Raw genomic sequence first — 24715 nt, forward strand, 5'->3', positions numbered from 1 at the left:
GTAAAAACATTTTTTAAATAAAGAAATAAATTAATTGGCCATAAGCACATGGGTTTATTTCTGGGCTCACAGAGTTCCTTGTTACACCAATTTGTTCTGTTAGCATCACCCCAGTGAGGATGGAGGCAGGGATGGGCCAGGGCTCTGAGATCTTCCCTTAGCAAGTCTGCCTGAAACCCTTCCATCGGCCTCCCCTCCTAGGATGAGGTCTTTCTGTGCTTGGTCTTGAAGGTTTTTCCATTGTAACTGGTGAGGTGAGCACTTAGGAGGTTGGTGCCTATTGTCCACTGTGTGGGTGTTGGGAAGGGCTCCGGAAAGTGCACTAGAAGCAGAGGACAGCTGTGCCTGGACCCAGATGCCAGTTAGACACGCTTGGCTGCCCAGTGGCCGAGTGGAACCCGGGCCTCTTTTCCTCCACATGCTCTGTTCTCCTTTCTCTACTTCTAGGAGCCCCATGGCACCAACCCAGGCCCCTGGCAGAGGCCGTGGCACTAATCTCCTCTTCCCCACTTCAGAATGTAGCCTTTCCGTGTCCCCTGGGGCAGCTGTGGCCCAGTGAGCCCTCTCCAGATGTCAGGGCCCTGGCCACCTTGTGCAAGAGGGAGGCAGCTGCTCACCGGGCTCAGTGTGGTCAGGGATGTTTCTTCCACTCTGGCCCTGCTTCCTGTCCCCACTGCCCGTGCTCCCTGACCTGAAACTTGCACAGGAGCCAGAACTCCACTCCTGTTGGTTATGTTGCTCAGGTCATAGAGTTATCAGCTGCTAGTGCAAAGTAATCGATAAGATCATTCACCACAGAGGGATGTGTGAAGAACAAATGAGATAGGGCGTAAGGCACTCCACTGGGGCACGTGCAGCCGAGGGTTTGGGGTCTGGGGGTGGTAGCTCTGGGATGGACGTCATCTGTGTTCCCATTTTGGCCTTACCACTCCTAAGCTGCATGATTCAGGGACCGCTGCTTGAGTTTCAGCCCATGTATTTTCATCTGTGATACAGAGACAATCCCAGGCCTTCACGGGCTTGCTACCAGCCAGCAGTACTCTTTGAAGTAGAAATGGCCTTGTCAACTGTGACAAACTTCACAAGTGTAACACATAAGTCATGAAGCCATCTTTTTTTTTTTTTTTTTTTTTAAATGATGGGGGAGCTGGGGAAGCTACCTTTTGTGAAGTTTATTTATTTAGTTTTAACATTTATTTATTTTTGAGACAGAGAGAGACAGAGCATGAACGGGGGAGGGGCAGAGAGAGAGGGAGACACAGAATCGGAAGCAGGCTCCAGGCTCTGAGCCATCAGCCCAGAGTCTGATGCGGGGCTCGAACTCACAGACCGCGAGATCGTGACCTGAGCCGAAGTCGGACGCTCAACCGACTGAGCCACCCAGGCGCCCCACCATCTTTTTTTTTTAATTAAAAAAAATTTTTTTTAACGTTTATTCATTTTTGAGAGATAGAGTGTGAGCAGGGAGGGGCAGAGAGAGACAGACAGACAGACAGACAGAATCAGAATCTGAGCTGTCAGCACAGAGCCCGACACTGGGCTTGAACTCACGAACCATGAGATCATGACCTGAGCCAAAGTCAGGCGCCCAACCAACTGAGCCACCCAGGCACCCCAGTCAGGAAGCCATCTATAAAAGCAGCCTCTAATCACATCTTGGCCTTTTGGCTAAGATCCAGTGTGTAAGCAGCTTCTTCTTTTTTTCTTTATGGGAGGAGAAGTGGGTGTGGGAAACCCAGTCTGGGTAGGATGGCGGGTGGTGCTGAGCAGGTAGGGGATTGCAGGAGGTCACTCGCTGCCCCGGTGCCCCAGAACCTGTGTGGGAATGACCACAATGGGGGAGAAGGGAGGAAAACAAACAAAACCTCTCTTCCCAGCAATTGCATTTGGGGCTAGGCCCAGTCAGGCCCCAGTTAGGGTAGAGACCAAGGAGCCCCCATGGGTTAACGAGTTCCAGGGGCAACTGGGGATTCAGCTTTGTCAAAAGCATCCATTGAAGCGGGCCAGTGAGTCATCTGTTTGGTGAAATCCCCAAGGTGCCTTGGCCTGGCAGCCGCCCTGGGAGAACGGCAGCGGCTCTGTTTCCACCGTGGTGGCAGCACACCATTGGCAAGGCTGGAAGCCACCCAGGCTGCGGAGGCCACATGACTCCCAGCCGCCCTGCGCCCTTTGAGAAAATTATGTAAAATTATAAAACCAGTACTCATTGTAGAAAAGAATTAGGTATAAAAAATAAAATTAAAAATGATCCATAAGCCTATCCCGAGAGATAACTCTCACTGTCTTCTTGCTGCTCTCCTTTGTTCCGTGCGGGTAATATGAGTCAGGTTAGATAAGGCCAGGCTGAGGGAACGCACAGACCCCATGGGACTCCCCCCAAGGCCAAGGTCCTACTGTAAGGAAGGTCCCTTCTTTACTCCTTTTCATGTTCTGGCTCTAAAGGGCAATTGAGACTGGAAACATTGAGTTTCTATCACTAAGTGTGATGCTGAGTTAGATAGTCTTTATCATGATAAGCACATGCCACCTTTTTCCATTTTTTAAGCTTTTTAGGATTTTAAAAAGTTGTTTATTTTTGAGAGAGAGAGCACGAGTGGAGGAAGGTCAGAGAGAGAGGGAGACAGAGGACCCGAAACGGGCTCTCCGCCGTCAGAGCAGAGCCCAATGTGGGGCTCGAACTCACAAACTGTGAGATCATGACCTGAGCGGAAATCAAAAGCCAGACGCTTAACCAACTGAGCCGCCCAGGCACCCCTGTTTTGTAAGCTTTATAAAAACCATTATAACTGGACTTTGACTTTCATCGAATGCTTCTTTAACTCTACTGAATTTCTTCTTTATTTGCCTTGTTACATTTTTTAAAGTACAGGAACCATCGAGCATCCCTAGTTTGACTGGTTTATGTTTTATCATCCATCTGTTTTTAAAATTGTTCAAGAGAGAAAGAAAGAAAAAGTTCATGAAGCCCAGATTTCAGAGCATTAATTCAGAGTGAAGAATTAGGAAGTACTTTTGAAGTAAGACTACTGATCATAAGGCACTTAGGTTTGCTGTTCAACCTCCCAATCATTTAGAATCATCAGTTCTGCCCTTTGCCCTGAAAAGCAGGAGTTTTGTTTTTCTTGAGAAGCGATCTGGCGCTAGGATATGTGTGCTCAGGACCTTTGTCTGGTGACCTAACTCAGCACCAGATGTCGGGACGCCTTGGGAGGCCACTCTCCCATCGTGCTTAGCAAGCCACTAGGGCGTTTGGGGCCCAGGGGTCTGGGTGGCTTCTGGAAGCTGAGAGCGAGGTCATGGCACTGAAGCAGCCATGGTGGTGGTGGTGGTGGTGGTGGTGGTGACTTTTTCTCTCCGCAGAACTGTCTCAACAAACAGCAGCTCCTCACGGCCATCCGCCAGCTGCAGCAGGTGCTGAAGGGCCAAGAGACGCGCTTCGCCGAGGGCATCCGCAACATGAAGAACCGGCTGGCTGCACTGCAGAACTCTGTGAACAGAGTGGGCCCAGACACCCCCCCAGGTGGGTCCCCACATCTGCACCACTAGGGTCACACGCAACACTCGGGCCCTTCACCTGTGGGTTCTGTCCCCATCCCCACCTGCCCACGCCTCACCCTGTCCTGAAGTGGATTCCGGGCCTTTCCCTACCTCGCCTCCTGCTGGGGGCCCGTTTTAAAACCCTGGTTGGGGGGTGCCTGCGTGGCTCAGTCAGTTGAGCATCCAGCTCTTGGTTTTGGCTCTGGTCATGATCTCAAGCCCCACGTCGGGCTCTGCATGGATGGCTCAGAGCCTACTTGGGATTCTGTCTGTCTCTCTCTACCCCTCCCCTGCCCATGCTCTCTCTCTCTCAAAATAAATAAATAAACATTGAAAAAAATAAATAATAAATTTAAAAATAAAATAAGATACTGGTTGGTAGGGAGCATATGGTGAGTGTGTTAAAAAAAGCATCTGCTGGCTCTCCTCTCCCCCATCTGAAGGTCACCCATTTCCCCTTTTCATTTGAGGCTTGCTAACGCTCTCGTCTACATAGTATCCTCACAGAATTGTCAAAAGACACCACTCTTAGAGCGTGAGCTGCTTTTCCCTTCCCTGTCCCCACCCAGGAAGACTCCATTTGGTTCCATTCTTTAAAAAAATTTTTATCGGCTATTTTCTTTTAGCAGTTTTAAGTTTACAACAAAACTGAATGGGAAGCACAGAGAGCTCCCTCCCTGAACATACACCCTCCCCGAACACACACACCACCTCCCCTCCACAACGTCCCACACCAGTGTGGCATGCCTGCCACAACCAACATTGGCTTCAGTTTCTCAGGCATGACGTTAGTCCTCTGACCTGAGTCCTCCATTAGTGGGAGGGGGTGCTGCTGAGGGCAAGTCCCATTTGGTGAGGATTACGGTGGAACCCCCGAGGGTAGGACTCTGACAGACACTGGGCGTTTTCCAGGTTGTCCCAGTAAACAGTTTTCACTGTGGGGCCATTGGATGGGTGACTGGATTTCCTCTGGCCTCTCCTCAGGGTGAGGGGAGTCAGGGGGCCAGTCACCATGTTTGTTCTACGTCATGAGCCTATGGAATATCTGCTGTCATTGACTCATGTCAGACAATTTATCAAGGGCCTCCTTTGTTGTGTGAGACGAAGTTTCGTGTGGAAGGCGTTGGATTCCCTACCTCTTCAGAGATTACAGCAGCAAATCCAGAGTCTCCCCAGCACTGAGTTGCTGCTGTTCTCCTCGGCCCCACCGGTACAGAGTTAGACCTACATGCCAAACTCCTCACACTCTCCAAGGCACTGTGAGGCCCAGCCTTCAGTGGGGCTCCCCACAGCCAGACTCTGAGAGGCAGGCAGGGCATCCTTCCTTTGTGCTACAGATGAGGAAACTGAGGCCAATAGGAGTAAGTTAGCAGTAATAGGTACCAGATGTGATTTTTTTTTTTTCCTGCTAGCTGCACAACTACACGGCTCCTTTCTGCTTTCATAGGATCACAGCTCCCATGGTCCTTGGGAGTTTCCAAGAAGAACCTGCAAGAGGTAATTCATAAGACTGCCCTGCCTATATTAGAGGCTTCTGTCCACTAGAGTAGATAGAGAGGTCTATTGTTAAATTATTGATCTTCTTATTGCCGGATTCTGGGTCTTTCTTCCTTGAATCAGAGAAAATTTTATTAAATGGCCAATTCACTTTTTGTAAGATTTTTTTTAAGTTTAAGTGGCCAATTCGCTTTTTATAAGACCTTTTTTTAAGTTTACTTATTTATTTTTGAGAAAGAGAGAGTGCAGGGGAGGGGCAGAGAGAGAGGAAGACAGAATCCCAAGCCAGCTCTGCACGATCAGGACAGAGCCCGACGTGGGGCTCGAACTCACGGAACTGTGAGATCATGACCTGAGCTGAAATCAAGAGTCAGATGCTTAGCCAACTGAGCCACAAAGTGCTCCTGCCAATTCTCTTTTTAAATATTGCCACAGTGCATTCTGTCTCTCTCATGCGTTGGACATGGAAGCAGGCAGTTGTCAGGATCCCCACTGCGGGGTAGGGGTTAGGAGGCTGAGCCTGGGCCTGGAGCCTGCAGGTAGTAGGGAAGTTATCTTTTACTTTTTTTTTTTACTTAAAAAATATATTTATTTGGGGGGGGGGGGGAGGAAGGGCAGAGAGGGAGAGAGAGAGAGAGAGAGAGAGGGAATCCCAAGCAGGCTCTACACTCTCAGCACAGAGCCCCACGTGAGGCTCAAACTCACAAACCATGAAATCATGACCTGAGACCAAATCACGAGTCGGACACTTAACCAACTGAGCCAACCAGGTGCCCTGTCTTTTACTTTTTTTTTTTCCCTAAGGGCATTTGCTGGGAGTCAGGAAGAATGATTTCTAGGCCTGGAGACTTCTTGGCCTTCCTCTTTCTGGCTTCTAAGAATCTCCCTCCTATTTTCCCAGCTTTCCTTTCTGGGGAACATCAAAACCCATCAGCTTCAGGGCTTACCAGGCAGCCTCATTCCATTCGTGCTCCCAGTCTCTAGGATTGCTTCACTGCTGATTTCATGCCTTACACAGTAACCTCATTCCAGAAAGCACGGGGAGCTTCCCTGTGGCCCTGTAGACTCACCACATTGTGCTCATAATGAACCAGCTGAGGGGCACGTCCTTCACTGGACAGAGGCCTTTGGCTCCAATTTGAGAAGTGACTGCAAATTGATTTTTAATTGATTTAATTGTACCCACTTATTATTTAATTGATTTTTATTATTTAAAAAATCAATTATTTAATTGATTTTTAATTGATTTAATTGTACCCACTTATTAATTCTACTAACACTTATTGAGCACCTACTGTGTGCCAGAGACTGTTGCATCTACTCAGGCACGATTTACCTGTGAGTTGCTCCAGCAGGTAGTTTTTCTTTTTTGAGGATTTGTTTTCAGAGTCCTTTACAGGTCTCGTGTTTTTGTTTTGTTTTAATGCGTGTTTCTTTATTTTGAGAGAGAGAGAGAGAGCGAGCACGAGCGTGTGTGTGCGAGTAGGGGAGAGGTAGAGAGAAGGAGAGAGAGAATCCCAAGCAGATTCCTTGCTGTCAGCCGACATGGGGCTTGAACCCACGAACCGTAAGATCATGACCTAGGCCAAAATCAAGAGTTGGATGCTTAACCAAATGAGCCACACCGGCACCCCTCGTTTTTGAGGATTCTAAAGATTTTTTATCCCCAAAGAGACCCTACTCCTTTCCCCAAAGGCATTTGATATGCCTTTCAGCACAATAACATAGTTGATATTTTAAAAGGACTATAAAGTCATTTATTTTCAGGGACTGAGGCAGCAGCCTGGGAGCTCCCAAGCCTTGGGATGTGAACTCACACTCGCTTCCATCTCACAACGTTATTACCACTGGGTGTCAAGTTGAAGGCTTACTAAAGGAGACTGCTGTGGCAGTGGTCCCCCGGTAACCAGAGGGGGCCAGCTCCTGCCCGTCTGCCCAGGCCCGGCCCGCCACAGCTGCTCCAGGAAGGATGTGGGGGGGACGTGTGGGCAGCTGTTCCCATCATGGCAGATGCTGTGCGGTTCTCTATCACTCACTGCAGCCTGAGCGACCGAAGCAACAGCTTCTTTTTCATCTGTCTAAAACCAAAGAGCATTTCACAAATGACGCTTGGAATTTCCTTCTAAAGCATTTCAGAAGTGGCTCTGAGTTTCCAACTAAACAAAATCTAAATCCAACCTGTCCCAGTTTGGCGACTTTCTTTCCACAAGTGCTGACCACGGGAGGCACCAGCCGCGGGTAGAGGAAAAGGTGGAGCCGCTCTGTCTCCCCTCAGCACACCTTCACAGCACAGCCGGCGTTCAAGCCGCCTTTCTCCACTCCCAGCTCCCGCCCTGGTCACACCACTGTCATGTCAAGGTTGTGCCTCCACTCCATCCTCCCTCACACCCGGCCCTTCACGCTCAGGCTGCAGCCACTGGTGCTATTAATGCGTAAATCGGCCACCTCGTGCTTCACCGCAAACCCTCACTTCAAACCCTCTCTCGCTCCCTGTTGCCTCTCTGACTTCATCCCCAGCTGCTTTCCAGCTCTCCTTAACATTCCTCAGACCTGCCAGGTACACTTCCACCACAGGGCCTGGGCACCGACTTGTTCCCTCTGTCCTTTCTGGATATCTGCATGGTTATGCCTTCCTTTCTTCACCTCTGCCCCCGTGAGGCCTACCCTGACCACCACATTCACAATTGGTCCCCTCCCCTGTCATCCCCAATACTACTCCCTACTTTTTTCTTCTACATGACACTTACCACTTCTTCTCACACTGTGCCTGCTGCTTAAGGACCTTGGTTGTCCATGGTCGCCCCTGTTAGAAGGGGACTTCCTGAGAGCTGGGTTTTGTCTGGTTTGTTCACTAGTTATACCAAGTGCCTAATATAGTGCCTGGCACATGGTAAGCACTCAGTAAATAATTTTTCATTGGTTCGTTTGTTCAAGAATTATTTATTGGGCACTTACTGCGTGCCAGGCACCAGGCTGATGCTGGGGCCACATCAGGGATGCAAGGCCAGGCGAAGTCCCAGCCCTCTCGAACTGCATTTGGAGGGAGAAGACTGACAACAAACATGGAAACAAATACATGGAGAAGTCAACTCCAACAATTACATATGCTAAGAAGAAAGCAAAGTGAGCTCATGGGGTAGAGAGTGCCTGGGGGGTGGTTTAGCTAAGCAAGGTGGCCAGAGAACACTCTGGGAGGGGGTGGCGTTCGAGCTCAGACCTGAAGAGTGAGAAGGAGCCAGAGAGGAGAAGTTCTGGGGAAAGAACATTCCAGGCTGATAAAAGAGCAAAAGCCAAGGCCTAGAGGTGGACTTGATCTGGGCCTATTCAGGAGGCCTAAGAAACCCAGTGAGGCTAGAGTTCCGAGAAGGCAGGAGTGGGCAGGTCAGCCACACCTAGGGAGGGGTGGGGGGTCCCAGTTCTTACCCCACCCCCCCACGCTTCGCAGCCCTGCACACAACACTCAACGTCTCTAAAGTGCCAGCTCATCTTTCACTGAGTGGGCACGTATCACCCAGGCCCACGAGTGCTTTGAGGATTCGATCGGACACAGAATTAAAAATGTCCAGCACTGTGCACAGCCTGGAGGAGGCACTCAGCACAGGAGCACTTGAAGATGAGAAGCCTTGTAACTGAGATGTTGTAACTCAACTGAGGTTGAGTGACCACGGTCCTTCTTTTTGTCCTCACAGTTTCCTGCCCTGCTCTGAACGCCCCTCTGGATGGCAGAAAGTTTGGAAGCAAGTACTTAGTGGATCACGAAGTCCATTTTACCTGCAACCCTGGCTTCCGGCTGGTTGGGCCCAGCAGCGTGGTGTGCCTTCCCAACGGCACCTGGACGGGGGAGCAGCCCCACTGCAGAGGTACAGCCCCTCCTTCCCACCTCTGTGGGCTGGACCCGTTGCAGCCCAGCAGGGCTCTGCTGGGTAGAAAGGGTCATCCCCTGGGACACTTTCTGCCTGATTCCTCTACCATTCCTCCTCTGCAGAATAGTGGCCAACATGCCCGATGACTCACCTCCACACCAGCCTGGGCTGGCCTGCGTGAGCTCTGCCAAACCCTCTCAACAATTTAGTCTTGTTTTGCATATGGGGAAATTGAGGCATGGAGAGGTGGAGGAACTTGCCCAAGACCACACAGCTGGGGGGCAGGCTAAACTGATTCACTCCCAACACTCTGACCCCAGAGTCTATGCTCCTCAACACCTTGCTCTGTTCTGGACACTGGTGATGGGTTCTTACCAATGTTCTGGGACTGTATTTTGCAAGGCCGTTGGTGACCTGTAGGGTTAGGGAAATTCCCAAGTGTCTTTTGTGTCTGCTTTGGGACTTGGTGTAGACTGGCTCCAGGAGAGACTACTAGGATGGAGGGCAGGCATGAAAAGGTTTCTCTTCTCTCTGTGCTCAGCTCAACAGCAGTACTTTCTTGATGTAGAGGAAAATCAGACTTGGCATGCATGATCTCTGGGCTTTTCAAAAGAATATGGTTAGAAAGTCATGGACACCAGTCGTTTTTAAAGCAGGTCTCATAGGACATCTGCTGGGACAGAATGTCCCTGATTTTAGCCCAAGAGTTGAAAGGGAAATGCACATTACATAAATAAGTATGTTGTCAAGGGCAGTGTAGAGAGGACTTTGAATGCATAAATAACTTGAAAACATAAAGGAACATTAGAAAATATGTCACCTCTAAAGACAGATCGTGTGGATTGACCTGCGGAGCCCAGGGCAACCAGAACCACATTCGTGGATTTAGACTTCTATTTTCTATCTCTTGGGAAATACAGATGCTTTTAAGGTTGATTACAGGTACCAGCTCTCAGACCTAGCTGGGAACCAGCCAAGAAATACAAGCCATGTCACTGGCAAACACACCAGGGAAAATGCCAGTATCTGGATTTACCCTTGACCCTGAGAAGTCTCCATCCAGGGGAAGCACCTTATGGATGATAAATATGGCAGCAGAGGAGGTGAGAACACAACGACATCTCATTATCATTGCTTTGAGTGTCTGTATTTTTAACTTACGGATTGAATGACGGACCCCAGTTGATTTCTTTCTGGCGGCACTCAGGTGCTCCGACGGCCACATCATCCTCTGCGGGGTACCCCCTACATCTTACCTGACCATGCCTCTGACAATGGAGGCCCAGATGGCAGTCAAGTCCCCACTGCCATAAATGGTGCTGGCAAGGTCTTCTGATCTCTCCTCTGTCTCCAGGCTGTCTCTTTGGGTTTGCAGTCAGGGGACAGCTGGCTGTGTGCTCACTTCCTTTGAACCGAGCACTACCATGCTGCTCTTTAAAAGGGCCACACCAGCCCACTCTCCCAGCAGTGCTGGGTGCAGAAACAGGTTTTGCCCACGTGCTGTTTTCTGTCTTGCTCGGGTATTGTCCACGTAGTCGGTCTCAGTAGTGACGTGCATTTACAGCGAGCATGATGTGGTTTAAATAAAAAGACGCATTCGTCAGAAGGGATAGCTGGCAGAATGCATTTGTAGGCCAATGGGTAAGGAACATCAGAGGTTCAGGAACACAGTCACAAGGAATAGCTTGAGCAAAGGGCCGCATAGGGGCTTGACGAGGGTTGGAACGCAAAACGTTCCCCGCAGCCCAGCTCCATCTTAGCAGCTTGACTGGGCGCCTCCGCAGAGGACCCTGGGCACATCTGCCAGCTCCCTCTTGAGCTTGCACGTACTAATTACTTAATAGTGTCCGGCCTTCCTGCAGCAGGACCCCTCAGTGGAAAAGAGCGTCCTAGTGAATCATGACATGTGTGTCGTGGTTCTCGAACTTTCAGGTGCTCCAACATCGCTGAGAAAGCTTATAAACGGCAGGCTCTGGGGCCTCAAAAGACCCGTTGAGTCGGGTGAGACCTTTATAGATGGGACTTTAGAAATCTACATTTTCAATGTGATTCTGACATTAAGTTTCGAGAAACACCACTTTACTGGTTCTTGCCACTGCCAGAAGCAGAAAAGATCTTGAAAACTTTGAAGCGCTGATGCATTTTAGGCCCTCACCAATCAGAGTAGCTGCCTGCTATAAGCCGACAGTGGGGCTATGTCCTGACTGTCAGCACTGGCCAGGCAAGACATTCCCGTACCTGCTCACTTACACTTGCATTGACATTTTGGGAAGGCCAGGCTAGCCCTTCCTTACAAAGATCAGGGCAACGAGCCGCACGGGGCAGTCTCCTTTCCTGAGATGTGGAGATCAGACTTTCCGTGGAGGACCAATGCCAAGTGTGGCCAGCAAGTCTCCTGGCCCTCCTCGTTGTCCAATGTAGTGCACCTCCTGACTCTCACCCGTGAGCTCATTCCAGATCTGCCGCGTGTTCTTTGTCTCCCCTTTCCCTCAGCCTCCTTCCTGGCCATCTGTCCTTCCCTGACCTCCATGCTGAGGACTGCTTGGCACAGCCCACCCTGGACTTCTACTGGGGCCACATTTACTATCTAAAGCCCGGGAAAGATTGTCTCCAGTCCCCACGGAGATCTCAGATGGATTTCTCATCTGTTTAAGTGTAAACTAGGTATGGGGGCTCACCCTTTGGTGGTGGGAAAGAAAACTCTGATCTGTCACCGCCCAGGGTGCAACTCGGGTTAGGGTGCCTGTGTGGACACTTCTGTCCTCAGCAGGAATTTGTTTGATTAATGGATGCCATCTCCAATAAGAGCCTCAGAGGGATTCCACCCAAGCCTGTCAAGAAGGAGAAATAGAGCCTCGATCTGTTGTTTGGTGACCTTTTGTAACAGTGTTAACAGTGTGGGCAGGACTTGGGCTGGGGTTCAAAAATCCAGTGACCTCCACACACACACCCCTCACGGTGGCCCTAGAATTTTCGTGACGCGTGCCTCCGCTTCATTTTCCATATGCGCAGTCCTGTGGTCATTGTGTTGTGACCACAGAAGCAAAAGAATCTTCTTAATCACAGGGGATTCATTTCAAGACCCAAAATGTCAGAGACAGTGAAAGATTTAGCAGCTCTTTAATAATTGCCCCTCACCCCATCCACAGTCAGCTGCTTGGAGAGAAGGTGATGAACCCAACTTGGCATAGAAGGAAATTACACATAATCCTGCCATTAAAAGAGCCCCTTGGGCAGAGGTAGGCTCTGGAGCTCCAGAATGGAAAGCAGCCATTTAGCTTCCTGGATTATTTCCCTTTTTTCCTTTCTTTCTTGGAAGGGTATGTTTTTAAGATTTGAAGCTTTCTGAATTGGGAGAATCATAGCCACGGGCTTTGTTACTTTGACAACATCGGTAACCAAAGAAAAAATTTGAGGGAAATAAATAACTTTTTCTCTTATTCCTATGCTGGGAAAAAAGAATTGTTTTTGGTAGTCATCCCCTCCCCTCCACCTTTAAAAAAAAAAATGTTTATTTTGAGAGAGAGAAAAGGTAGAATGGGGGAGGAGCAGAGAGAGAGGGAGAGAGAGAATCCCAACGCAGGGCTCTGTCTCAATCTCGTGACCATGATGAGGTCATGTCCTGAGCCAAAATCAAGAGTCGGACACTTAACCAACTGAGCTACCGAGGCTTCAAAAAACACCGCTTTTTAACCTTTATTCATCCATTCAACCAATTTTCATCGAACATCAGCTACGCACAAAAGATTGCACCAAGTGCTAGGGATTCCCACTGAGTCTAAGAGACACTACCCAACCTTGTGGGGCTTACCTGTTAAGGTGGAAGCAAGCAAAACAGAGACGAAAATGCAAAGGTAAAGAAATGGGGGTGTGCGGTCAGTGCCCTGAAGGGATCTAAGAAGGGGCTGAGAATAAATATGATGGGGGCAGGAATAGGGGCAGACCTCTCTGAGGCAGTCACAGGGATGCAGAGATGTGAAAGGGTGTGTGTGGGGGGTCTAGTCATGTGATGAGCGGGTGAGTGGGTGGGTGGCATGGGGAAGAGTCTGTTCCAGGAAGAGGGAATAGCAGGTACAAAGAGGCCCTAAGGAAGGGAAGAATTTGGTATGTTTGAGGAAATGAATAAAGAAAGTACACGACCTTGCTCCCGGAACAGCTGTGAGCTGAGAGTGAGCAAGGTGAGGTAGAGAGACACACAGGCCCGCTCTTGCAGCCTTGGAGGCCATGCAGAGGCTGGATTTTAGTTTGGACACAATAAACAGGTTTACAGAGAGAGGTGTGGTAATTGGATTTGTGTGTTGCTGCTGTGTAGAAAGTGACCGGAGGTGACAGGAATAGAGCCAGAGAACCACTTAGGGGGCTACTGAAGTCCAGGGGTGAGATACGGCAGAGGAGATTGAAAGTAAACCTAGAGACAGAAGTGATGGAACTTTCCATGATTAAACCCATGTGGGTTGTCTACATGAAAGAGAAGTCCAGGCTCCCCAACTCCGCTTGAAGGTCGGGGTGCATGGTGTCATTTACAGAGATACTGAAGATCGGGTACCCGGGTGGCTCAGTTGGTTAAGCGGCCGACTTCAGCTCAGGTCATGATCTCACAGTTCGTGATTTCGAGCCCCGCGTCGGGCTCTGTGCTGACAGCTCGGAGCCTGGAGCCTCCTTTGGATTCTGTGTCTCCCTCTCTCTCTGCCTCTCCCCTGCTTGTGCTTTCTTTCTCTCTCTCTCTCTCTCTCTCTCTCTCTCTCTCTCTCTCTCTCTAAATTAAATAAACATTAAAAAAAAAACACCTGTAAACCAGAGATACTGAACACTGAGTGACAAGTGTAGGTTTGTTCTTAACCAACCTGCTTGGGGTGGGGGGCGGTCATTGATCAGAGCTCCATTTTGGACACATTGAGCTAAAATGTCTGTACGACATCCTGGTGGAGAACCATTAATTGAACCCATGGCTACCATCGAGCAGAACACCATATCACCATTCCCAGCGGTGACTCTTCGGCCTCTGCCCACTGCATCTTAGTATTAGAGTTACCCAGGAACACACAGCACGGTCAGGCACCAGATGGAGCCACACTTGGCTCTCACAGGGAAGAGACAGAGCGAGATCAGCCTCAGTAGTGGGCGCCGGTCCAGCGTGGCTGGCGGGTCTCTCTCAGCAGCTGACACGGGGCAGTTCTCGGGTGTGTACCCCTCTCGTGCTGCAGGGGAAGGACCCCCAACCCCTTCCCACGGAGTCTAAAAGATTGAGAGCTGAGGGCCATTGATATACACATGTAAGCAGAACAAAAGAATACTCTTGGAACCCGAAACAGGGAAAGAAGTCTCCCCCAGGCGGTGGTAAGCCCTGCACAGGCCGTGGGCTCTTTGTCTCATGTTAAGGAAGCGGTCCAGTCCCAAGGCCTGTTCTTATTCAGCCAAGTGGGGCTCCAAAGACTGCCCGAGACTGCCTTTCCCAACACAGAGGTCAGGTGGAGGGTGGGAGGGAGGGAGCTGGTGACATCTACAGATGGTGGTAAGGGCACCAGTGAGGAGAGGGTAGAGACAGAAAGGAAGTGGCTCAGGGCCTGAAGGGCACTGAGACATCAGAGGGAGACGAAGGCACAGGAGACAGGAGGAGCCCACGTAGACAAACCTCAGGAGACTGAAAAAGCAGGGCTGAGGCACTAGATCAGGTGCTTGGGAGGCTATGTTGCAGTCAGGGCAGAGCACGGGTCACTGTATAAGTCCTTTCCTCAGAGACCTTCAGAAAAGGATTTGAGGAGAAAGAGCTTCCTCTGATACAGTAGCCACTTAGCTACTGAGTGACTGGCTGGCTGATTTACGGACTGATCGAATGAATGAATGAGGGATTATGTTAAAAAAACAAAACAAGAAACTAAGAACTTCCTTCCAGACTTTTATCTAGGTGTATATATGCAAGTTTTACATATCCAACAACATTTGTGGTTAGATATTAACAGAAGTGAGTCTTCATTAACTCTTCCTTCCCAAACATGACCTTCAGTGATTACAAAGCACTTCCCCCTAAGGGAACTATTCTAGTTCTACTGAACTATCCCTTTTTTGTGCCTGGTTCTTGTAATCATAAATAATGCCAAGACAAACAATCTTAATACATTTTTTGCGGTGGAAAAAATTTTGTTTCCATAAAGCCAAATTTACTGAATCAAAAGGACTGTTTATGTTCTTTTACATACATATATATATTTAAATAGAACTTATCTTTTTTTAAATTAATTTTATTTTTTTAAATTTACATCCAAATTAATTAGCATATAGTGCAACAATGATTTCAGGAGTAGATTCCTTAGTGTCCCTTCCCCATTAAGCCCATCCCCTCTCCCACAACCCCTCCAGTAACCCTCTGTTTATTCTCCATATTTAGGAGTTTCTTCTGTTTTGTCCCCCTCCTTGTTTTTATATTATTTTTGTTTCCCTTCCCTTATGTTCATCTGTTCTGTATCATAAAGTCCTCATATGACTGAAGTCATATGATATTTGTCTTTCTCTGACTAATTTCACTTAGCATAATACCCTCCAGTTCCATCCATGTAGTTGCAAATGGCAAGATTTCATTCTTTTTCATTGCCGAGTAATACTCCATTGTATATATATACCACATCTTTATCCATTCATCCATTGATGGACATTTGGGCTCTTTCCATACTTTGGCTATTGTTGATAGCGCTGCTATAAACATTGGGGTGCATATGTCCCTTTGAAACAGCACACCTGTATCCCGCTGATAAATACCTAGTATTTATCCAATTGCTTTATCCAATTTATACAATTGCTGGGTTGTAGGGTAGTTCTATTTTTAATTTCTTGAGGAACCTCCATACTGTTTTCCAGAGTGGCTGCACCAGTTTGCATTCCCACCAACAATGCAAAAGAGATCCTCTTTGTCCGCATCCTCGCCAACATCTGTTGTTGCCTGAATTGTTAATGTTAGCCATTCTGATAGGTGTGAGGTGGTATCTCATTGTGGTTTTGATTTGCATTTCCCTGATGATGAGTGATGTTGAGCATTTTTTCATGTGTCAGTTGGCCATCTGGATGTCTTCTTTGGAGAAGTGTCTATTCATGTCTTTTGCCCATTTCTTCACTGGATTCTTTGTTTTTTGGGTGTTGAGTTTGATAAGTTCTTTACAGAACCTGCATACTAACCCTTTATCTGATATGTCATTTGCAAATATCTTCTCCCATTCCTTTGGTTGCCTTTTAGTTTTGCTGATTGTTTCCTTCGCTGTGCAGAAGTTTTTATTTTGATGAGGTCCCAGTAGTTCATTTTTGCTTTTGTTTCCCTTGCCTCCAGAGGCGTGTTGAGTAAGAAGTTGCTGCAGTCAAGATCAAAGAGGTTTTTGCCTGCTTTCTCTTCGAGGATTTTGATGGCTTCCTGTCTTACATTGAGGTCTTTCATCCATTTTGAGTTTATTTTTGTGTATGGTGTAAGAAAGTGGTCCAGCTTCATTCTTCTGCATATCGCTGTCCAGTTTTCCCAGCACCACTTGCTAAAGAGACTGTCTTTATTCCATTGGATATTCTCTCCTGTTTTGTCAAAGCGTAGTTGGCCATATGTTTGTGGGTCCATTTCTGGGTTCTCTATTCTATTCCATTGATCTGAGTGTCTGTTCTTGTGCCATCGCTGTGGAAAATTTTAAATGCACAGAAGTAGAAAGAATGGTATAACGATCCTCACACACTCAAATACAGCAAATTCCTTAATATCTTTAAATACCTAGTTAGGGTAAAAATTTCTCCAGTTGCCTCATGCTTTTTTAACACTTTGGTTGAACCAGGGTCCACATAAGAGCCACACATTACACTTGGTTGATCTGTCAGCACAGAGTTTCATGCGGGGCTCAATCCCAGAACTGTGATATCATGACCTGGACCGAAGTCAAGAGTCAGACACTTAACCTACTGAGACTCCCAGACGCCCCTCTAACTCCTTTTTAGTCTACAGTCTCCTCCCCTTCCTCCTCCTTCCTCCTGCCACCCTGCCTCAGTCTCTTCCAGTTTATTTGTTGAAGAAACTGGTTTGTTTCCCACAGCCTTGATTTTGTTAACTGCATCCCTGTGGGGTCATTTAACATGATTTTCCAGTCTCTCTCTTTCTTTCTTTCTTTCTTTCTTTCTTTCTTTCTTTCTTTCTTTCTTTCTTTCTTTCTTTCTTTTTCTTTCTTTCTTTCTTTCTTTCTTTCTTTCTTTCTTTCTTTCTTTCTTTCTTTTTCTTTCTTTCTTTCTTTCTTTCTTTCTTTCTTTCTTTCTTTCTTTCTCTTTCTTTCTTTCTTTCTTTCTTTTTCTTTCTTTCTTTCTTTCTCTTTCTTTCTTTCTTTCTTTTTCCTTTCAGTTTTATTAACATCCAGCACTGTGTTAAGCTTAAGATGTGCAGCATAACCACCTGACTTACATACATTGTGAAATGGTCATCACACCAAGTTTCCTTAGCACCCATCCTCCCATATACACACGCAAAAAGAAAAGAAATGGTTTTGCCTTTGTGGTGAGAATCTACTCTCTTAACAACTTCCCTGTATATCGACACAGCAGTGTTAGCTACAGTCACCATGCTGTACATCACAGCCTCAGTATTATCTATCTCATAACTACAGGTTTGTACATTTTTGGTCTCTGTATTTCTTCTTTTTTTTTTAATTTTTTTAATGTTTATTTATTTTTGAGAGGGGGGCAGCGAGGGGCAGAGAGAGAGGGAGACAGAGAATCCAAAGCAGGCCCTGCATGATCAGCATGGAGCCTGACGTGGGGCTCGAACACATGAACTGTCAGATCATGATCTGAGCTGAATCGGATGCTCAACCGACTGAGCCACCCAGGCGTCCCTTGCCTCTTGATTTCTTAAAAACTGGCAGTGAACTCCAGAGGCCTGATGAGATCCAAGAAAGACTTTTGTTTTGTGCGGGCCGGACAGCGGTAGACGCCGTTGCGGGGAAGCCCGAGCCATCCGCCATCCTTCATGATGCTGTGCCTTGGGGAGCCTTACTGCTGTCCTCGTGCAGACGGCTCTGCAGCCTATTCCTCAGGATGCGCTGAGGGTAATCCCTGAGTTCTTGCTCTTTCAGAAAGAGTGCAGCTTTCCCACTGGGCGCCAGTTTGGACATCACCTGCCTGTCTTGCGTCTTCTTTCCTTGAGTGTGTTAAATATGCCTCTGTGTCTTCCGTCGTAGCTGATTTTGCTGTTGCTGCCATAAGTATCTTGGTCTTCTCGCCTGGATGCCCAAAGGATTTTTTCTTGGTCTTTGAAATCTAATCATCTTCTTAGGATCCACCCCAGTCCTGGCTTTCCTGGGCTGGCTTTTCAACAGGAAGTCTCGGTGGCTGGAGCACACTGGCCCCTAGGAAGTCCTGAAACCTCCCAGGACATAGCCTGATATTGAGGAGACTCTAATGGGAGGAGGATCCGAGTGGCTCAACAAAGAATGTCAGTGCACACGAAAGGGATGGCCCAGGGAGCGGGAGAGGAGCACAAAGCGGGCAGCGCAGAGAAAGCATGAGCTACACTGAAAACAGCCACGGAAGCGCCAGGTGGACAGTCAGGAGGCTGGACCAGCCATATAGGAGAACGTGTTTCCTCTAAACATGAGTAACAGAAAAGGACTCTTGTCAAATCCCATACAAACTGTTATAAGGGAAAAAAAAGATAGAATAAAAAGTCTCTACAGACAATGAGGAAGTGCCAGAAAGACCTGGCCATAAAATAGATGAAGACTATTACCTGGTATTTCTAAACAAGCTGAAAGAAATTTGAAAAAGATAAAAACTATGAAAGGACAGCACAAATAAAAACTAGCAAGCCTCAGAAATGAGGTGATTGGAGAAATGGAAAATCTGAAACGAGATGACAGAACACAGGAAAGGATTATAAATAAACGGGAAGAGAGCAGATCATGTGCGTAAAACATGTGGCTCGGCTCCCGGGAAATAGTAAGTGCTCACTAAACAGCAGAGTTCAACAGGATCATCCGCCATGCTTTTGGCTAGACAGTCTCTCCTCAGCCTCTGCCCATGCCCTCTGTACGGCCCTGAAGCCACCCTGCACAGCCTGGGACAGATGTGAATGTGATGACAGCTATACTTCGATCAGGACACAGATGGGGCACCAGGACTGGGCACTGGGCCATGGAATGCTTCTCACAATGTACCAAGATAAGAAATTACATCTGTATGGAGCCTGTCTAGAAACGAAAATCCTGGGCAACAAGATCCAGACGGGGAGACAGAGAACATAGTCCTGGGCCCCATGTACATTTCTCTGTTGAGCTGATGACCACACCCCCCCGCCAAAACCCCTGCCCCACCAGGTGCAGCCAGGCCCGGTCCCTTCCACTGTAGGATCAGAGGGGAGAGACAATGGCGCTCATCCCACTGGGGCCAAATCGAAGGCTACTCATGTTCACACTCTGGCTCTCGGCCCACAACATCACGGACTAGTGGTCTGCTTGCTTTCAGACTCTGCTAGACAGCAGTGTTGGGGCCAGGCAATGGGCAGAAGCGGGAATTCCAAGCTCTGTGGCATATTGTGTACGGTGTCACTCTAGACACATTCCTAGAGACCAGTCATCTGAGAACAGAACGTATGGGGAGAACACAAGCAGGCTGAGGTTACTGAGAAGCTGAAAAAGCTCCTTCCCCAGGAATAAGCAGCATTTGGATGATCTGGGTCCTTTCACAACTAACAGAAACCATACAATAGTCTGTATAACATCCCAGCTCTGAAGAGGCAGAAGGGAAGCCAGCATCCCAGCCAACCCACCCACAGCAAGGCTGCTGTTCTCATCAGGAGCAAAGCACCCTTTCTTCCTCTTGATAGATACAGCAGGAAAGGATGCTCATATGCCAACAAGGAGAGGTTTCCAGCTTCCTTTCCTGAGATGCTGTGGTCAACTCAGTGAACTGACAAACCTCTCTCTTTGGTAGAAAGGGTCTGTGCTCTCTGTGCTTTAAGACTGGGCTTAGGGGTGGGGCACCTGGGTGGCTCTGTCGGTTAAGCGTCCAACTTCAGCTCAGGTCATGATCTCACAGTTTGTGGGTTCGAGCCCCGCATCGGGCTCTGTGCTGAGAGCTCAGAGCCTGGAGCCTGCTTCAGATTCTGTGTCTCCCCCTCTCTCTGCCCCTCCCATGCTCACCCTCTGTCTCTCAGTAATAAATAACGTTTAAAAAAATTAACAAACAAACAAAAAAGACTGGGCTTAGGGGTGCCTGGGTGGCTCAGTCGGTTAAGCGTCCGACTTTGGCCCAGGACATGATCTCATGGTTCATGAGTTCGAGCCCTGCATCAGGCTCTGTGCTGACAGCTCGGAGCCTGGAGCCTGCTTCAGATTCTGTGTCTCTCTCCCTCTCTGTGCCTACCCCACTCGAGCTCTCTCTCTCAAAAATAAAAATAAGCATTAAAAAAAAAAAAAAGACTGGGCTTAAGGATTCATAACACGCAGATGTGGCCTGAGGGTTTTTAAAAAATTATTTTTTTTTCTAATTAGAAAATTTATTGTGGGAAAGGTCGTGGGAAAATGAAAGAGTAGAAAAAAAGTGTAAATGAAGAAAAATTGCCTGTAATCCTACCACACAGAGAGAAATCCATTAAACTTTTAAATCTATATCTCTTTCTATATATTGCTTTCCCACAGGACTGCTGTGTGTATGAGCAAGGAACATTTCTCTTTTCCACCACTTAGGAAATGTCGAGAGTCAAAAAGTCTTCCTTGGGTGCACAGGAAATGAGTACAGGAGAGCTTCCGGGTGGGAATTTGGAGAGAGCTGGTTTTCTCCTTCTCCGGACACTGACGGACCATCTATCACTCTTATAACTCCCCTGAAAAGGTGTTCTTCCTGGGTGCTGGCTGCTAAGGGCAGAGTTGAGGACAGTACAGCTTGACTCAAAGGCAATGTGGGTTCATGCAGTGGTCCACCCTGTAAATTAGAAAATGGTGCCTCTGGTGGAGAGTGGCTGGCTGACGGGCCAGCTCCTGCAGGCAGAGCCCCAGGCAAGCTCCTGGTGTGTAGCAGGGTATGTGGCTTGCCAAATGGCGGGAGAGTGGAAGCTGAAGTCCTCCTGCCATGTAAAGAAAAGTAACCCATCTTTGGTTTGGGTTCATTTTAGAATCAGAACTCAACTACTTCTATTTGAAAATTATTTGTTCCTAGACATGAGCGAATGCTCCAGCCAGCCTTGTCAGAATGGTGGCACGTGTGTAGAAGGAATCAACCAGTACAAATGCATCTGTCCTCCCGGGAAGACGGGGAGCCACTGTCAGCACCAGGCCCAGACAGGTACGTGGCCGCCGTGGGGCTGGGTGAGGACGTTCCACTGTAGAGCGAGGAGCACCCTGGTCATGGGTCACCACACGCAGATGTGTCAGGAGCTCAGTTCCCCACCCGAGAGTGAGCTTTCTGTCCCCTGATCCCTCCAGTTCCTGCTGTGGTTATCTGAGATGGAATGCAGGTCTCCTGTGTAACCGGAGTTTTGATCCTTCTCATGTAAGAAAACGTAGGTGGAGGTACTGACCCCTAATGTAAGAGCTCCCCAGACTGGGAATTTGGCCTGAGAAGCTTCCCTGCTCCACCTTCACTCGGTCAGCATTTCCTCTGCAGATCAACGGAATGGCTCTTCCTTTCTGATGCTCCCAGCAAAATCAGCAGTTACTGATACAGGCCAAAGTACCCTCAGAGCTGTGCACCAGACATCTGACTGGTGGGAAGCTCATTATCCACATCTTGAGTCCCAACACGTCCCTAGCTAGCAAGTCTAGAGGCCACATAGTGGCTGTTTTCACAGATGGCAAGATAATCCAGTAAGATATCTATGAGGGTCCCCCCACTGTGCTGTAGCCAACGTTTCTTAGATTAAAAAGTCAAATCCTAAAGCTGTCCTCTTTCTTTGCCAGAAAGCCCTAGAGTGTCCTGTCCGGTTGTCTGGGTTTCGGTGCGGAATCTCGGTGTGGGGAGGAGGAGGAACTGGTGGTTAGCGCTAGTGTCCAGAGAGTAGGAGCTTTGTCGGTACTTGATATTCTTGCATCAGACTCCGTCCAAGGCCAGTTTTAAATATTTTGCCCCCAGAGAGCTGCCGCTTAATTGTCTTGGTTTTGTTCAGCTGACTCAGCCTCGCCGGTGCTTTTTCGGAATGAAGCTGCCCTCCCCAAGAGCCCGGAGGCCTCCTTCCAGCTCCCATCCGGGGAGCTGCTCTCCGTGGAAACAGTCCCATCGCCTCTCCTCCTACTTACAAACAGGAAAGAATAAGAAATGGGCCTTCTTTCAAGCCAAATGTGCCGGCCCTAGACCCTGAGTGTCCTAAACCCCACATGTCAGGGTTGGTGCCGTCAGGACCTGTAGGCAGTTGCTCCTCAGGTGCGACTTTATATGTAAAGATTTCCCCACAAGAACCTCCCCAGGGAAGGGGAGGAGGGAGTGGGCAGGTGCGTCTGAAGCCAGTGGATGTCCTCATGGTCTCCACGAACAGCCCAGCAGAGGCCCGGTTCTTGCTCACCTGGAGCCTTCCTTCCCATCATCTCTGCCCGTGTCTTTCCAGCTCTGAGGGGGAGCCCCTCTCCGAATATCTTTTAAATATTTTTTTAAATGTTTGTTTATTTTTGAGAGAGAGAGAGAGAGCACACAAGCAGGAGAGGGGCAAAGACAGAGACACACACAAAATGTGGAGCAGGTTCCAGGCTCTGAGCTGTCAGCGCAGAGCCCAACACCGGGCTCACACTCACAAACCGTGAGATCATAACCTGAGCTGAAGTCGAATGCTTAACCGACTGAGCCACCCAGGCGCCCCTCTCTGAATACTTTTTAAAATCTGTTCACCTCAGGGTGCCTGGGTGGCTCAGTCGGTTAAGCTTCCGACTTCAGCTCAGGTCATGATCCCCCAGTCCATGGGAGATTCTGTGCTGACAGCTCAGAGCCTGGAGCCTGCTTTGGATTCTGTGTCTCACTCTCTCTCTGCCCCTTCCCCTCTTGTGCTCTCTCTCTCTCTCTCTCAAAAATAAACATTGAGGGGCGCCTGGGTGGCGCAGTCGGTTAAGCGTCCGACTTCAGCCAGGTCACGATCTCGCGGTCTGTGAGTTCGAGCCCCGCGTCAGGCTCTGGGCTGATGGCTCGGAGCCTGGAGCCTGTTTCCGATTCTGTGTCTCCCTCTCTCTCTGCCCCTCCCCCGTTCATGCTCTGTCTCTCTCTGTCCCAAAAATAAATAAAAAACGTTGAAAAAAAATTAAAAAAAAAAAAATAAACATTGAAAAAATCCATTCCCCTCTTTTTTCCCTATTATAGGAAAATATATACAACATAAAATGTACCATTTTCACCACTATAAGGGTACAGGCCAGAGGCATTAAGTGCATTTACATTAGACAGCCCTCACCACGTCTTCCAGAACTGAAACTCTGCCCCTGAAACAGTACTTCCCTTTTCCCTCCCCTCCCAGCCTCCCCCACAACCACTCTACATGCTCTCTATGAATCTGACTACTCTGAAGACTTTGCATAAATGGAGTCCCCCCGTGTTGTGTCCCTGCTGAAGAGGTTCAGCGCCATTTCTTTCACCACCTGTTCCTCTCCCACCTCCCCTAACCGTAAAAAGCTGTAAATCTTTTGAAAACTTTCAAAAACTAATTAAAAAGATTTTTTTTTCTGATTGGAAAATTGATGTCCTTGGTTTAAAAATGAAAAGCTTAGATTCCTTAGAAAGGTATAAAAATTACAACAACAACAAAAAACCCCCCAAAAGTAGTGTTTTATATTTCACAGTTTTAGGGGCATCTAGGTGGCTTAGTCAGTGAGGCTCTGACTCTTTTGTTTTTGGCGTAATGATCTCGCCATTTGTGGGGATGGAGCCCCGCCTTTGAATGAGCCTCCTTGAGGTCTTTTCCTTCTCTTCTCTTCTCTTCTCTTCTCTTCTCTTCTCTTCTCTTCTCTTCTCTTCTCTTCTCTTCTCTTCTCTTCTCTTCTCTCTTCTCTTCCTCTCTCTCTCTCTCTCTCTCTCTCCCTCCTCGCCTCCCCTGCTCGCGCTCTCCGTCTCTCTCAAAATAAAAATAATAAATAAATTCCCTAGTTTCAAACTCCAGGCATCACTGCTAGCATGCTGGTGTGTTAAGCCTTCTGCAAAGAAAACGGAGATTTGACCCCGCTGCGGTCCTTCTGGGCGCAGCCGCGTGGCCTGCGCTTCCTGCCCTGGGATTTGCGGCCGACTGCGGCCGGCTGCGGGTTTCTGGTTAACGACTTGCCTTTCCTTCCCGACTCCAGCGTAAGCCCTGACGAGGGGGCGTGCCCCCGGCCCGGCCCTCCTCCCGGCCCCTGCCCGAGGTTGGGCGCGCGGCGGGTGCGCCAGGGCCGGGCGCTGAGGGTGTCTTGTCCCCGCAGCCGCCCCGGACGGCAGCGTGGCCGGCGACCCCGCCTTCAGCCGCGCGCCGCGCTGTGCGCAGGTGGAGCGGGCGCAGCACTGCAGCTGCGAGGCCGGATTCCACCTGAGCGGCGCCGCCGCGGGCGACAGCGTCTGCCAGGGTAGGCGGGGGCTCTGGCCCGGAAGCGGGCGGGACTGGGAGGGTGGGGGAGCGAGGACGGGGCTCCCACCCGCCGCCCTGCCCTCCTGCTGCCCGACCCAGCGCAGGGGACGGGCAAAGTCTCAGAAAGCCCGACCCGCTTTGCGTTTTAGGTAAGTGTCGACCTGATGGCTGCTGAGACTAGACGTTAGGGGCCATCGTGAGAATCAAGACTGGAGAAAGCAGCCATGGGTGCCCACACTTGCTCCCATGCCAGAACTCGAGCACGGTGCCATCCAAACCACGGACACTCCTCTAGAAGGGCCTT

General features: G+C 48.8%; 1 protein-coding gene across 1 annotated transcript in view; it reads left to right on the plus strand.

Moving 5' to 3' along the window:
- Positions 1–24715, plus strand: part of FBLN7 (fibulin 7) — a 51087-nt gene that overhangs the window by 21797 nt on the left and 4575 nt on the right. The window contains exons 2-5 of the mRNA XM_058683289.1: positions 3361–3520; positions 8724–8894; positions 21060–21185; positions 24269–24409. Of these exons, the coding sequence (XP_058539272.1) occupies positions 3361–3520; positions 8724–8894; positions 21060–21185; positions 24269–24409 (598 nt within the window). The remainder of the gene's footprint in view (positions 1–3360; positions 3521–8723; positions 8895–21059; positions 21186–24268; positions 24410–24715) is intronic.

The sequence above is a fragment of the Neofelis nebulosa genome, chromosome 9 (genome assembly GCF_028018385.1).
Source record: "Neofelis nebulosa isolate mNeoNeb1 chromosome 9, mNeoNeb1.pri, whole genome shotgun sequence".
Classification (NCBI taxonomy): Eukaryota; Metazoa; Chordata; class Mammalia; order Carnivora; family Felidae; genus Neofelis; species Neofelis nebulosa.